The sequence below is a fragment of the Mastomys coucha genome, unplaced genomic scaffold, assembly GCF_008632895.1.
Source record: "Mastomys coucha isolate ucsf_1 unplaced genomic scaffold, UCSF_Mcou_1 pScaffold20, whole genome shotgun sequence".
NCBI lineage: Eukaryota > Metazoa > Chordata > Mammalia > Rodentia > Muridae > Mastomys > Mastomys coucha.
In genome coordinates this window covers 51,161,643-51,177,544 of record NW_022196903.1, presented here as the reverse complement: position 1 = coordinate 51,177,544, position 15,902 = coordinate 51,161,643, and the positions used below count along the sequence as shown (strand labels likewise).

At 38.0% G+C, this 15,902-nt stretch overlaps 1 protein-coding gene across 8 annotated transcripts in view; it reads left to right on the top strand.

The window, feature by feature from the left end:
• Positions 1-15,902, top strand: part of Pde1c (phosphodiesterase 1C) — a 454,206-nt gene that overhangs the window by 395,115 nt on the left and 43,189 nt on the right. For all 8 annotated transcript variants that reach the window (XM_031382002.1, XM_031382005.1, XM_031382004.1 and 5 more), the window contains 2 exons: positions 1,588-1,809; positions 6,030-6,107. In XM_031382002.1, the coding sequence (XP_031237862.1) occupies positions 1,588-1,809; positions 6,030-6,107 (300 nt within the window). The remainder of the gene's footprint in view (positions 1-1,587; positions 1,810-6,029; positions 6,108-15,902) is intronic.

The following is a 15,902-nucleotide window of genomic DNA, read 5'->3' as shown; positions in this document are numbered from 1 at the left end:
AAAAAAAAAAAAAAAAAAAAGAAAAGAAAAGAAAAAAGAAAACAGCTCAAAGAACAACACTAACTTCAAGAGAACACAGGCAGCCCCTGGTAATAAGTAAGAAGCTGTTCATTCATCTAGAGAAAAGTACAATAATGCTTTTCACAGAGGAGCCTAAAGATGTCAGGAGTGTCTTTAGCATGAATTCTGTGGGGTGAGTCCCTAGCACTTACAGGATATTTGGCTATGTGAGAGCACTTTCATATATGGTTTTTTCTTCAGCTAAGACCTACTATTTGCCCTCCAGCCTCCATTATCTGATCTTTGCCTGTCCTTGGTTATTTGAACATTTTATGTGTGATTAACTCTTTGTCAAATCTCCTTTTGGGGGCCAGTTCAACATTTAGAAACATAACAGGCATGTTCCTCTCACAGCCTTTGTGCTATCTAGCTTTCTGAATGAACGCTGCAGTCTATACAGATTATTCCTTGCTCTGCTTCTCATCACTCAGGGCTTGATCAAATGCTATCTTCCCAAGAAAGCCTTCTTCACCCTTTTGTCTAAAGCCACCTCTTGCCCTGTGCTATGAACCATCTTGTCCTGTTCTTTTGTATTCAGTTCTTGTAATTTCAACATCCAAAATCATCTCAGTCGTTTTTTTTTTACTTAATTATAATCTTCCTCATGCTTCTGTCATGCTTGTCGCCATATCCCCAGCATCAAAAATTATTCCTGAGAATATAGCTGCTCATTAAATACCAGATGAACGAACAAGCCAATCTTTTCCTAAATACTTGAGCTATGCACTTATACTGTATTTTCACTAACCAGAGAGTCAATCAGTAACATTAGAAGTAATAGACACTTAGTAAAAGGGAAGACCCAGAGTGAGTACATGGTCAAACTGGAGGCCACTTCTCTTCCTGTGGACAGTTAAGTACCTTGGGCTGAGGGCTTGCCTTTAGCTTTCTGAGGTGAGACCCACCCCTTCTAGTTCTAACTTCACTAACTGGCTTGAGTTTGTACTTTTCTAATAATGGTTGTTTTCCCCAACTTTTTATTCCATAGTCAGTTGTCAAGGTTTCTGTTGTGTTAAGCAAATCTCATAAAATGCTGTATTTTATTAGTTTATTTTATTTTTTATTACTGTGGCTGGGGAGAGTCTAATCATGTCTCTCATTCTTCATTAAAATATGACAGTAAAATAGGCAAGTTTTTAAGACTGAATGGGAACAACCTTTGAAGACTGCTGACCATAGCGAGTGGCAGGAGAACATACTCTCTAGAGTTTATCAGCAGTAAGAACATCAGTGTGCATGCCATCACTGTTATCAGCAGTAAGAACATCAGTGTGCATGGCATTGTCATCTTATCCAGTCCCCTCCTCTAACTCAATGCTTTTAGAAGTAGCCTATCTTGTTGCTATCCTAAATACACATATAAATCTGGCTTGAATGAACCAAGAAGATAGCCAACACTTGCATTAAAGCCCTTAGGTCCTTTCAGTGTACTGGTTCCCATGAGCATAGCGGTTGATTATTTTTCCAAAATGGTAGCTTTCCTAACGGTGGGTCTCTCTTTTCTCTTTCTCATTGCTGCGGACGCAGAAGAGAAAGCCAAGAAGGAAGCTGAAGAGAAGGATCGCCTGGCTGCTGAGGAAAAGCAGAAGGAAATGGAAGCCAAAAGCCAAGCTGAACAAGGCACAACCAGCAAAGCCGAGAAAAAGACGTCAGGAGAAGCAAAAGGTCAAGCCAATGGAACACGCAAGGGGGACAACCCTCGTGGGAAGAACCCCAAAGGCCACAAGGCAGGAGAAAAGCAGCAGAATGGTGAGGAGGGGCCACCTGCAAGAGGTTCTCTCTGGGGTGCTAGTGATGTGACAAACAGAAACTGGTGTCACCTTCCCTTTCCTGGCATCTGGCATGGCCCCCATTCCTCCAGAGATAAAGTCAGGATCCTATCCTATAGCTGCCCCCTTAGCTCTACCTTTCTAAAATAGTACACATCTTTCTGGTCCTTCTCTAAGGTCCTGGGTACTCTCACAAGTGATGCGAATTCCAATTAACTAGTCCACCACAACCTGGATTCCTATACTCATTGCCAACCTACCCAATAAATATTCCATCTCTCTAACCAGGCTAGGCTCCAGTGTGCAAGAGCCCTGCTCCTATAGTATGTATCTGTATATTGACATAGGCCTAAGTACACACATTAGGTGACCAGTCAGCCTGGTTTGCTGCAGATGAAGATTTCCTGGGATACAGATTTTCAGTTCTAAATTCAAAATGGTCCAGGTAAACTTAGGGTAATGAGACACCATGATTTTCAGACAATCAGTGAGTTCTTATAGGTAATGAAGTGAATATTTATCAACAACTTTGTGTCAACCTCTATATTAGGTCTGGACAACTCAGGAATGGAAAGACTATGGGAACTCTGTGTTGGTAATGGGGATATAGTCACCCTCAAATGTAATTCTAAAGGAATGTACCCGTGATGCGGAGATGAAGTAGAACAGACTAGCACATAAAATGCCCAAGAGTACTACATAAAGGAAGACGTTGTTGTTGGGGGTTGAGGTAGTGGGATGGGGTAAGTGACTGAGGTTTCTTTGGAAGGAGGAGGTTTCTGGTTTTTCAGAGTTTTAGTTTGTTCAAGAAAGGCTGCTGTATTAGTCAGGGTTTCTATTCCTGCACAACATCATGACCAAGAAGCAAGTTGGAGAGGAAAGGGTTTATTTGGCTTACTTCCACATGGCTGTTGATCACCAGAGAAAGTCAGGACTGGAACTCTAGCAGGTCAGGAAGCAGGAGCTGACGGAGAGGCCATGGAGAGATGTTCCTTGCTGGCTTGCTTCCCTTGGCTTGCTCAGCCTGCTCTCTTATAGAACCCAAGACTTCCAGCCCAGGGATGGCACCACCCACAAGGGGCCCTACCCCCTTGATCACTAATTGAGAAAATGCCCCACAACTGGATCTCATGAAGGCACTTCCCCAACTGAAGCTCCCTTCTGTGATAACTCCAGCCTGTGTCAAGTTGACACATAAAACCAGCCAGTACAGCTGCTCAGCCAGATAGATTAAGATAGTGCGAAGGCATAGAATCAGCCCCCTTGTCTGCAGTTGGGCAGGATATTCACTTCCTCTAGGTTGCAAATGCTAGGCTGTGACTATAGAACAAGACACCTTTGCAAACAGTTCTAAAATCAATAACTGTCAATTTACTCTTCTTGGAGACCTTAGACTACATAACCTTTTAATCTCTGTACAAAATACATATAAAACCTGTTCAGAGCCTCAGCTGCTTGTGAGATTTCAGTGATCATGGTAGTCAAGACATTGAAAGACTCTGCCTCAAAACACAAGGTTGATGGTACCTGAGGAACACCAAAGGTTGAGCTCTGGCCTCCACAGGTATGCACACATATGTGCATCCATTCACCAACATGTACATATACATATACACAGGTACACATACAAATTCTAACATTGTAAACATAGTTCCATGTAATAGACAGAAAAATTGAGACTCAGAAATTAAAAGACTTAAGCAACCATCAAGCAGAGATCCTTGGCTTCTGGGAATCCCCATTTTCTGTTTCATAGCCAGCTCTTACTTACTATCTGCCATGCCTGGTACTTCCAGGGAGAGGAGGCGATCAGAGGAATGCAGAGCCCTATCTGTTGTCCAGGTGACAGGGATGGTACATGCTTTCTATAATGGGCTAGATGGTAAATCCTTTGGACCTCATAGCCCATGTATTTCTATCACAAGCTATTCATCAGCTAAAGAGAGGTCATGAACAAATAAGTGAGGTTGTAGTCCATTAGGACCTTATTTTTAGAAACTGAAGTTTAAACATGACATAATGTTCATGTCAAATGCTTATTTTGAATCAGCTCTTAGTAGATATAAAAGTCATTCTTAGTGTGTTCATACAAAACCAGGCAGTGGGGTCATGCCAGCCCTTGATATAATTGGTGAGAGGAGCCAATGAGTACAAACAAGATGCATACAAGCTACAATCCCTACCCTTGTCAACAGGTTTTTCAATTCTACAAAAACTTGAAGAGAAGGTAGGATATTAATTTATGTTTAATACTTGAGGAAAAAAACTAAAAGACACAAATGAGGACCCTGAACTTTGCTTGTTGTCATAGTCATGTTGTAAAGTGGGAGGCACTTCTGCCATTCTCCTTTAAAATTAAGTTTGGAATGAGAAGTATAGAAAGAAATCAATTTAGAGTCATAAGAATGGCAGAGGGTAGTTGAGGACTTGGTTGCAGCAGCCTTGGTTGCAGATGATTTAAAGCTGCCTAGAGGTGCCTTCACCCTGTTTGTGGAGCACCAGCTCACATCTGCCACTGTTCCATGAGCAACCCATGTGAAGTTACCTAATGGGTTCTGTTCCAGGAATGCTAGCAAACAGGCATGAGCCACTTTCTGTTCTGTGTGGACCATGAAAGTGTTTTCTAGGTTTGGGCTGAAGGATATTGATTAGAGATCCCCCCTTGGGGATTAAAGGAGTTGTGAAGCCTTGGTTTCCACCAATGCAACTTCTCTGTGAGCTTCCTCAGTCCAGCTAAGTCAGGCTGTGCGCTGCTTTCCTGTTACCTCCACAGACTTCTGTTGCAGAGACAGCTAAAGCTCTGGCTCAGAAAAGCATGGCAGGCCCCACAATAGGAGTGTGAAACTTCACATGGGGAAGATGGACTGTGGAAAATTGCCGGTGCTTGAGACCCTCAGTCCATCTCTAGTGTTCTTTAACAGGGAAAGGTACTCTAAAGGAACTCTTTTTGGTTCACTGGGGTTTGGAGGATGCTAATCATGTCCTCCAGCTAAACCCATCCTGGAAAGATCCTAAACATACCTTAATCCTTCCAGCCAACCTGGTTATCCCATTTCAGTATGAAGAGTTAAAGCAAACCTTACAAGTTAGCTTTAACAGGTAGATAACCAGATTGTCCTGTAACTTGCTCACTCATGGTTTGGGGGAATACAGTTGTGCTTAAATTTCTATTTAAAGTACTTAATTCATACATATAATTCATAATATACTTAATGCATACATATAAAGCTATTTTTCTAAATAAGATATTTTGACTCTACAGATTACCAGAAGGTCATGAGCGTTATTCTTTGATTATAACACTTTTATGTCTATTTCATAACAGCCATGTTTTAACACATTTCTAAAATGTTTATAAATACCTACTTCTTTGGATGCTATTAAAATCATCTTGTTTTCCCTTGTTCCCTCATCAATGCATTATATAAATTCTTCACATATGTTTGCTCATATTTGTAGAAAGTATTCTTTTTAATTTTTGGAAATGATATTTTGTCAACTTCATTAATTAGAATAGCACATCTAGAGTCTGCCTAGGATAGTGAGCACAGTCTTTGAGCAATACACTACAGGTTACATTGAACATCTACATGGCTCAGGTACATCTGTCCATCGACCTATATGTAAAGTAGACATTATTGGAGCTGGAGAGATGGCTCAGCAGTTAAGAGCATTGACTGCTCTTCTAGAGGTCCTGAGTTCATTTCCCAGCAACCACATGGTGGCTCATAACCATCTGCAATAGGATCTGATGACCTCTTCTGGTATGTTTGAAGACAGCTACAATGTACTCATATACAATAAAATAATTCTTTTTTTTTAAGTAGACATTATTATACCCATTCTGCAGATAAAAATCTAAAACATAGCTGCTAGTTAATATAATTAACTAACTGTTAATTAGAACTTTCATGTACTCCAGGTTTTTCCTTACTTCACAGCCTGGAAATAAAACTGAATTGTATTTCTTAGAAAAATACCACTGACTTAAGTACCAGTCTGTTTGAGTAGATACTTTAATTTTAATTTCTGACTATAATTCAATTTCTAGAACTGATCATGTGTTCACAAGCGATACTGATACCAGGGTGTGTGGTCCCCCATCCTCTGTTGCTGCACCACGTCTTGTCCCAGCACCATTTTAAGTTTTCCTACCTCCCCAGCTGCACACATTCAGTTTGTCATACTTATTGCTTTCAGGTGACTTGAAAGACGGTAAAAATAAGGCAGACAAGAAGGATCACTCCAACACCGGAAATGAGTCAAAGAAAACAGATGGTAAGAGTGTCATTCTCACCAGGATTTCCATAGAGTGTGCAAATACTACAAACTTGTTAGCATTGTGCCAGGAGGGAAGCAGTGCTATTAATTGCTCCTCACATTCTGCCTTGAATCAGACCTCATTGCATTTAAAGAGCCCTTTCATCTCTCTGTAGTAAGGTACAAAAATCCCACTGTATCTTTTCCTCTCTGGCAATACTTTCTCGTCACAAATGGCCTCTGTTATGCCTCCTTTTCTTGCCTGACATTCTTTATTGCAAACTTCATAAAAACTTGGTTCTAGACTTACTGACTGTCACTCAGTAGACTAATATACATTGTTAATATATGAGCTTGGAACCATTGATGGTACAATTAGTGGACAAAATGTAGAGGGGACAGATTTTTGTAACCTGGCTAGCTCCTAAATAATTGACACAGAGATCTGGTATTTTTGTTAACAGGCTGACAGTTTAATCTGAGCAGGTTCTAAGCTATTCTAATCCTCCAAGATATGCACCTCCCAGACACAGGCCCCAAGTTACTTGCATTCACTCTCTCCTTGGCTTGTGCTGCTGTAGCTGCTGTGCTCATGGAGAACTTCCTTGGTGACCATCCTCATGCCTGACATCATGGTGACTGTCTTCTTCTTCCTCCACCTGCCTTGTGGCCCTCCTTCTTCTCAGCCCTTACCTGCCTCATGGCCAACTCTTTCTTCCTTGTTCCCTCCCTCTGACCCCTGTCTGGGATCTGAAGTTCAGCCTTTCTATCTCCTCTGCTCAGTCATTGCCTGTTCATATTTCTATTAACCAAGAAGAGATACCTGGGGAGCATTCTTTACATCACACTGATACAGGAGACTCTTCAATGTCTATGACAATGCCCATGTTCTGACGGAAACTATGTACAAGTCATTTCATCAATGAGCCTCAGTGTCAAGAAAGGGTCTGTGATGTGAGGTATTTCATGGGTACAGCTTTAGCTTTACATAAACCCACTCATCTAAAGGCTGGGAGTTGCAATCACATTGCCTTTCCTACTTGGATCTATTAGATGGAGACATTTAGTTATACAAACTTCGTTGTTTCACTTGTAACCCATTCCTGTCATGATCATCTTTTCATTCATATATATACATGATATTCAGACAACACGAGCTTCTAGGAAATAGTTTTTGTAAAGGGTATCACATTTTCCATGCATTTTTGTCTTCCTGATGACATCTTATTTGATGAAAGGCTGTTCACTGAAGAACAAATGCTGGGAAATCAAATTGAGGAATAAGGAAATTTGAATGCAAAGTTAGGAGTGGAATTGATAAAAATACTTTGTACACTTACACGAAATTCTCAAACAATAAATAAAGGTATACTTTAAAGAAAAAGAAGTTCAAGGTCACCCTTGGGTTTAGGACTCACCCGGAGACACATGAGACACATTCTCAAAAAGTAAATGGAGGTGGGAGTGGTAGCTAAGAAGTTAAGTAAGACCACTTGTTGCTCTTGCGGTGGACCAGGGCTTAATTTCAGCACCCACATGATAGCTCACAACTATATGCAGTTCCAGCTTCAGGGACAAGACACCCTCTTCTTGCATCTTCAGGTACTGCATGCATGTGACATAACTATATGCTGGCAAAACAACCATACACATAAAATAATAAAATTAAAATAAAGTTGGGGAGCATGTCAACCCCTTTTGCTGTAGCCACGGTGACAACTGTCTTTACTTTCAATATGTGAAGTTGGTTATTAAACTGCTCCTTTTAAAAGCAATCAGAATGCTCACTTCAAGTGTTTTATCATAATATCTAGGGAATTCACACCTGGAATTTCTCACCATCTTGCTCATGCAACGAGAAACCACTTGCTTAGTGAGTGATTCCTCCTTGAATAATTGTGGCTAAGAAGCAAATTATGCATAAATAAATGCAATTTAAAATGATGACTTCTCAGCTATACTTTCTATAAGAAAGCTTGCTCAAATGCCAGAGGCTTTGTTAGGTGTCATTAGACAGAGTCAAGCAGTCCACCCCAGAAATAGTCAGTGGAGGAACAGTGTCTCCTGTAAACACAGCACTCAGCCCTGAATTTAATAACTGACCATGCTCTTCATCTCAGTCCTACAGCATGAGTCCTAGAAGCAAATCAAGCCTCTAATTTTTAATATGGAAACTTAAACTTCATAGATATGTATCATCATCATCCCTGAAGATCAAACCCAGGGCCTGTCTATACTAGCCAAGAGTTCTAACAATGAGCTACCTCCCAATCCTCATAGTTGTACTTATAACTGACATGTGCATTATGGGTTAAATTTGATCATCTTCATAAAGCCATCTTATTTTAACCATGCCCTTAAACTTAATTATTCCCAAGGATTTAAAAGAATTAAATTGATTGGCATGGTGAGTAATTTGATCTGATGTCACAATGAACTGGTTGCAGTAAAGAATGACAAGCCCTGCCCTCTGTTCCTGGCATCCAACTGTAACACCAACCTACAACTGCCTGAAGAGGGACTCAGTATGCCCATGTGCTTGTTATCTTCTAGGAAGACAGGCAGAATAACTGTGTTTTGTGTCCTTTGTCACTAATTTGGAATCAGCAAGACTGAGAGCATTAAGCTTGGGAGAACTGATGCTATTTTCGTTCAAAATGCTTAACCAAGTCTAAAGCCACTTCTTTGTAGGATGAAGTGGAAAAGAATTTGATGATTTTTTCACCTACACGTTCCCTTTGGTCACTAGAGCACACTATATAGAGAATCAATGGAAAGGAAATATATAGGCCAGTGATAGGTCGACTTAAAATATGGGGATAAGATTAGAACTACTTATATTTAATGGATCTTATTGTATTTGATAACCGGGGGAAGTTGATTAAACTTTTCAGTGATCTTCCTTCCATCCTCACTCCTGAGAACCCCTGGTGGCTGTAAGATAGACTATCCTGGTATCTGTCTCTACCTTTGGGTTGCATCTCCTAGGACGAGTGAGTCTGGGCCATCTTGTGTGTCTTCTGTCCTGATAACAATTCTCCCCAAGCAGCATCCTTCTGGTCTCCTTTTCAGACAGATGTGTGGCTGTCTTCGTTTAGTCTTTCTCGGTTGTTTTCCTAGTCCTTGGTCTTGATGAAGCTTTGTTATCTTTAAGTCAGATGTTCTCAGATGATTTGATTCTCATGAGTTTTTCTTGGCCATATTGTAATAAACATAAATGTGTCTTCAGATGAAATGATGTGGAAAATAGGCCAAAATGACAAAAGTTTGGGAACTCTTGCTGTTGTCTGACCTTTTCTGCCACAACCAAGGTGGTGCTGCAGCTGCCAGGACCTGGAGTCCTTTCTAATTACTTTAAAATTAGCAAATTAGGCCTCAGTAGCTTAAGCACTCCTCTTATTTTCAGTATCTCTATTATATACATTGCACAAAGATAAACATATTCTGAGGTTATTTTCCACAAATAGCTAAGTCCCTCTTTTGTTGTTGTTGTTTTAAACAGGAAGGAAGTATGCCTTTCTTCTTAGATACTAACACTGTTTCTTATACTAAGAAAGTATCTTGCTGTAGCTTTGTATTTACAGAGAGAAAAAATAGACTTATTTCTTAAATAAATAAATTGCTCTTAGTGTGAGAATCCAGCATCCTTAGGGATTCAGGGACCAAACATCTGGAGTGCTCTGGGTAGCAATTAAGATAAGTCATCATGACAACACATGTTCTGATTAATATTCTATTCCCTTAGCCATTTGTCTATGGAATCTCCTTTGACCTAATTAAACATACTGACAGTAAATGAAAGCTGTGCCTCAGCATGAAATATTTGTTTTTGAAGGCATTTGCAGTCTTTTCTCCTCAAGAACATTAGCCAATGTGTAAACACACTCCAATGCCCCTGTCAGTGAATGGAGAGAACTGCAATGTTATTCGAGGTGCTTGCTATGCATCAAAACAATACTCCTCTAACTCTAACAAGACTCTCCTGGGTTATGCTGCCTAAACATTTTTATTTATACAACATACTGTGGCTTCTTAATTTATTTTGGAATCTATTCTTTACATTGACCAAATATTAAGAGTTTCTGTGGACTCAGGTATGCACAGATCTGCTTCTGTTAGGTTGAGAATGACTTTTGGCAAGCCTATGTGGGTGAGAAGTGGTTAGGTAGAGACTTGCAAAACCTCTTAGCTTATTTTAGTGATAGAATTCCCTCTTAGGATCAGGAAGCATGGGATCAGCAATTATTCAGGCTCTAGTACTGATGAGTCATGATGAATCAGACCCATCGGCTCCTTTTGGACTAACATGCACCACAAATCAATGCAATGTGAATTGAATTTTATATTGAATTAATGATGGATTATACAACAGAAAGTAGCATGTGACACACATTTTTCCCCTTTACAATTTGTGCTCTGGAAGTTTATAACCACAGTGTATATATATTGTATATATGTGCTGTGTAATAGAAGATTAGTGGGTTTAAAAAGAGTTAAATTATGTTGTAGGAAGGAAATTATCCAGTACCCATGCCTCCTTTTGTCCCAGTTGCTTAGAACCCAGTCTCATATCAAATAACTGTGTAGTGAAAATATCAAACGAAAGCCTATTGCATGTTTTTTGTTAAAGACAAAACTAATCTTTTCAAACACCTTTACTTTGTAATTATTGATATATAAACTTTCATTGTTTCATTTTATCTTCTTGGCATTTCATTATACTCTTGATACATCATTACCTTTGTTAAGGAACTGGGCTTGACAGAAAAAAATAAAAATATATATTTACTTTTTATATTTTGAATTAAAATCTAATTATATTACCCCCTTCCTTTTCTCCCTGCAGTCACTCTCATATCATCTCCCTTTGACTCCCACATATCCCATCCTAGTCTCAAATTGATAACCTTCTTTTCTTTGATTATTATTGTTACATATATGTTATATATGTGTCATTTATGTAACAATATGTAAGTACAACTTTTTGGGTTCATTTTTTGTTGTTCATATGTACATGGTTTCAGGTGACAACTTTGTATTGGATCACCATTCGGAGAACTCATCTATAGCTGAGGCCAGTTCTCCATCTCTCAGTACTCATTAGTTGTCTGGATTTCTTTGTTTTCTGTAGAAGGTCATCATTTTCTGTAAAGAGACGCTTCTTTGATTAGAGGATATAGCTACACTTGTCTATGGGTATAAAAATAGGGTTTAAAATGTAGTCAAGGAATTATGGTGGTGTAGCAAGCAGCAACGGTAAATTCTCCTCTAAGATCTATGATCTAACTAGCCCCAAGTAGTTAGCTAGGTTTCTATGAACAGACATGATTTACCTCATGTAAAGTAGACCTCAGATCCACGTGAATAGCTGTCAGTCACCACCATGTGAGTGCTACTACTGTGTCACAAGTTAGGTAGCACTGTTTAACTGCTTCCCTTCCTTGGCAGCTTCCTAGTACTTTCCGGTCCTGTGGTAGCTAGACTGTAGGAAGTAGGCTTTCAGGTTCGATTCAGCTTGAACAATCCAAGTCCTGAGTCCTAAGTATGTGGTGTCTCTAGCAATAAGGACTTACATTCAACCTCTGAGAAACATCCAGGGCAACAACAGTAACGTATATGGTTCTGGGACTTGCCTAGACTATCCTTACCAGCCAGATAAGAGGAGGTTCTTGTGGCTGATATTGGGGTTATATTTAGCCTATGGTTCTCATGGGAGCATTGTCAGCCCAAATGGCATAACTCTATATGTGCATGTGTGTGTGCATGTGTGTGTGTGTGTGTGTGTGTGTGTGTGCATGTGTGTGTGTGTATGTGCATGTGTGTGTGTGTGTTTGTGTGTGTGTGTGAACATAAAATGATTCCTTGAGGCATTATCAAACAACCATGTGCTATCTGTTCCTCCTTCTGCTTCTATATTGACGTCCCTACTAGTTACCCGTCCTCACAATTTTTCCATTTCCCCATTAATATTATCTGTATCCTGCTACTCCCTTGTGAAGTACTCCCACGGTCCCTTTATACATTCCTGGCTTTTGTGGCAACTCCATATTGTATATTAGTATCTGAAGATTTGGAACTAGGTACCAGGGATGAGAAAGATCATGCAATGTTTGTCTTTCTGGGTCTGAGTTACCTCATTCAATGTAAGTGTTTCTAGGTCCATCCATTAATGTTTGAATTTCATGATTTTGTTTTTTAACAGCTGGGTAGTATTCTAAAATGTATAGATTCTGTGTTTTCCATTATAAATTCATTTTTTGAAGTACATTTAGGTTGTTTCCATTTTCTATTGTAAATAAGGAATTGTATATAGGATGGCTATGACCATGTCTGAGCAAGTATCTATGGAGTAGGGTGTTGACTCCGTTGGGCATCTGCCAAAGACCATATTGTAAAGAATTGGGGAGAGTGGACGTCCCTGTCCCATTCATAATTTTAATGAGATTGCTTCAAGTTTTTCTCTATTTAGGATGACTTTGCCTGTGGGTTTGTGATATACTGCCTTTACTATATTGAGGTATGTTCCCTCCATGCCTACTTTCCCTAATGCTTTTATCATGACAACATGTTGGATTTTATATCTATTGAGATGGTCATATGATTTTTTAAATCTTTAAGTCCATTTTTATGTATTTTTATATATTTTGTATTGTTATATAAATGCTATATACTGCTATATATTTATATATCCATTGTTATATGTATTGACTTACATGTGTTGAACCATCCCTGCATTTCTGGGATGAAGCCAGCTTGATCATGGTGGATGATCTTCTTTATATGTGCCTGCATTCAATTTGCTAGTATTTTATTGAGGATCTTCACCTCTGTTAATCTGTTAGTCCATAGAATTTGTTTGTTTGTTTGTTATGTCTTTACCTAGTTTCAGTATTAGCATAATAAAACTACATAGGATAAATTTTGGAGTGTTCCTTCTGTTTCCAGTTTTTTTAAATAATCTAAGACATATTCATTGTAGTTCTTTGAAGGTCTGATAGAACTCTGCTGTAAGTTCATCTTCACGTGGCTTTTTAGTTGGAAGGCTTTTGTTACTTTCCAGTGTCACCTTTGCTACAGCACTGCTTAGGTCAATCATGTCTTCTTGGTTCAACTTTGGTAGCTTAGAAAAGTCAAAAAAATCATAAATTTATTTTTAATTTCCTAACTTATTGGAGTACAGGCTTTTAAAATGTCCCCTGATAATATTTTTTCTTTGATGTCCATTGTAGTGTTTCCCTGTTCAGTTTTGATGTTGTTAATTTGGGTACTCTCTTTTGATTAGTTGGACAAAAAGTTTGTTCATCTTATCTTCTCGAAGAATCATTTCTTACATTCCACAATTCTTTGCATTATGTTCTTTGTTTCTATTTCATTAGCCTCTGCTTTGATATTTATTATTTCTTGCCATCTAGTGAGTTTGGATTTGGTTTCGTCTTGTTTTTTGTTTTTGTTTTTGTTTTTTGTTTTGTTTTTATTCTTATGGCAGATAATTAACTCATTTATTTGTGCTCTTTCTGATATTTTTTAATGTAGGCATTTAGGGTTATAAGTTTTTCACTTACAGATGCTTTTAATCTGTCTCTGGGGTTTGTGTTTTCATTTTCATTTAACTACAGGAATATTTTAACTTCTTCTTTGACCTATTCATAACTCAGGAATATACTATTTATTCTCCATGAGTTTATATATTTAGTAGAATTTTGTTTGCTGTTGATTTTAAGTTTTATTGCACTAGACTATTTGGAATCATTTCAATTTTTCTGTATCTGTTAAAATTTATTTTGTGTCCCAGAATGTAGCCTAGAGAAGCATCCCTGTGCTGCTGAATGAAATATATATTCTTTCATTGTAGTGAGAATTTTGGTTCCTTTAAAAATAAATATTATAAGAATGTGTTTTCATTTTAAACACAGGTGTGGGGTACAAAGATGCTTCATATTTTTTATAGCAGCTGACTATTATTTTCCTCATGCTCTAACAGTGGCATGATTTTGCCAGTGACAGAATATTTCTCTGATTATTGACTTTTAGAATTTTGGGAACTCTTCAGAGGGTATATTAATGCTAGGGACCATAGAGGTAGGGTCATTGGTAGGTTCGTAGGTGGGTTATTGGTGGTTGGTGGTTGGTGGTTGGACACTGTTGGTTGCAATTTGTTAAGCGATGCATGCAAAGAAGAAAAAATTAGTTATACTGACAGCAAAGATCAAACTTGCCCCAGGGAATTCCATGCCCCTAATCAGCAGGAAGTCATCTAATGATAACAGTGTCCCCCTCCATCCTTTTTTCTCTCCTATCTAATGTTACGGTTTAAAGGGTAGAAGAAAAAAGAACCCCCAAAGTAGCCAAAAGTCAGGCTATATTTAGTGTTTGGATAGAATATTCTTTAGATATCTTTTAGGTCTATTTGATGTAAGCAGTCATATAATTCTCAGATTGCTCTGGTTATTTTTGTCCAGAAAACCTGTGTAGTGGAAAAATGGAGTGTTGTAGTCAACTGATATTATTAGCTTTGTATTGCCTTTATTTCCATTAGAAATAAAGTGGTATTAAGTGTACCAGAATTGGGTGCATATGTTTAATATTATAATTTTTTTAATTGATCCTTTCATTAAAATGATGCACCCTTCTTTGTCTCTTCTGATTAATTTTAGTTTGAAGTCTATTCTGTCAATTATTAGGATGGCAATGCTTGCTTGCTTCCTGATCCTTTTAGCCTTCCACATTGGTTGTGGCTAACTTTAAAGCTAATAAACAAATGAAAGATGGATTTTATTTCTTAATTAATTTATTTTCTCTTGATTAGAGAGTTGAGGCTGTTAATATTAAAATTTTATTGAGGGTCTTTGTTGATGTCAAGGGTTGTTTTACTGTTTGAAGTCTCTGTCATGCTCTACATTTCCTTAATTTTAGTTTTATTGTTTGGTATTGCTGTCGAATCTCTTTGGCTATGCTCATTCCTCTCTTTAGTTCATAGCATTACTTCCAGTATTCTATTTAGCATTTTCTTTAGGTGTTGGATATTAGTTCTTTAGGCTGTCGAAAGTTTTCACTTCTTTTTCAACTATGGTGATAGTTTTTCTGGGTATAGTAGTCTCCATTGGCAGTCGGAGTCTTTTAGAACATGCAGTGCATTGCTTCAGGCTCTCTGGCTTTCAGACTTTTCCATTGAAAAATCAACTATGATTGTGATAGGTTTTTCCTTAGGTGTAACTTGTGTTTTTTCTTGTGCAGCATCCAAAATTTTTTCTTTGTTCTTTTTATTTAGTGTTTTAACTATGATGTTAAATTAAACCTTGGAGTTTCTTTTCTAGCACTGTCTATCTGGGATTCCATGTGCTTCTTTATCTGTATTGGTATGTATTTCTTTAGTTTGGAAAAGTTTTATTCTGTGATCTTGTTAAATAGCTGCTCTTGGGATTCTTCTCCCTTATATATGCCTAAAATATAAAGACTTGGTCTTAGTGTCCCACATTTTCTGCATATTTCTTTCCTGTTCTTTCTAATATATATATCATATATATACATATATATCACTTATTTGGTAGAGATCTTTTGCTCTATTTCTGCATCCTAATATTCTATCTTTTGCTTAATTCATTCTACTTGTAAGACTATTCCCTTGAGATTTCTTATATTGATATTGAGTTTTCAGTTCTGTCCTCATTTCAGTTTGTGTTTTCTTCAGTATTTCTATCTCTTTATTGAATATTGTTTTCAAATCTTTAATTATTTTCATCATCTCATTCAGTTGTATATTTATATTTTCTTGTACATTACTCAAGTACTTATTGCTATCTTCTTATAGTTCAA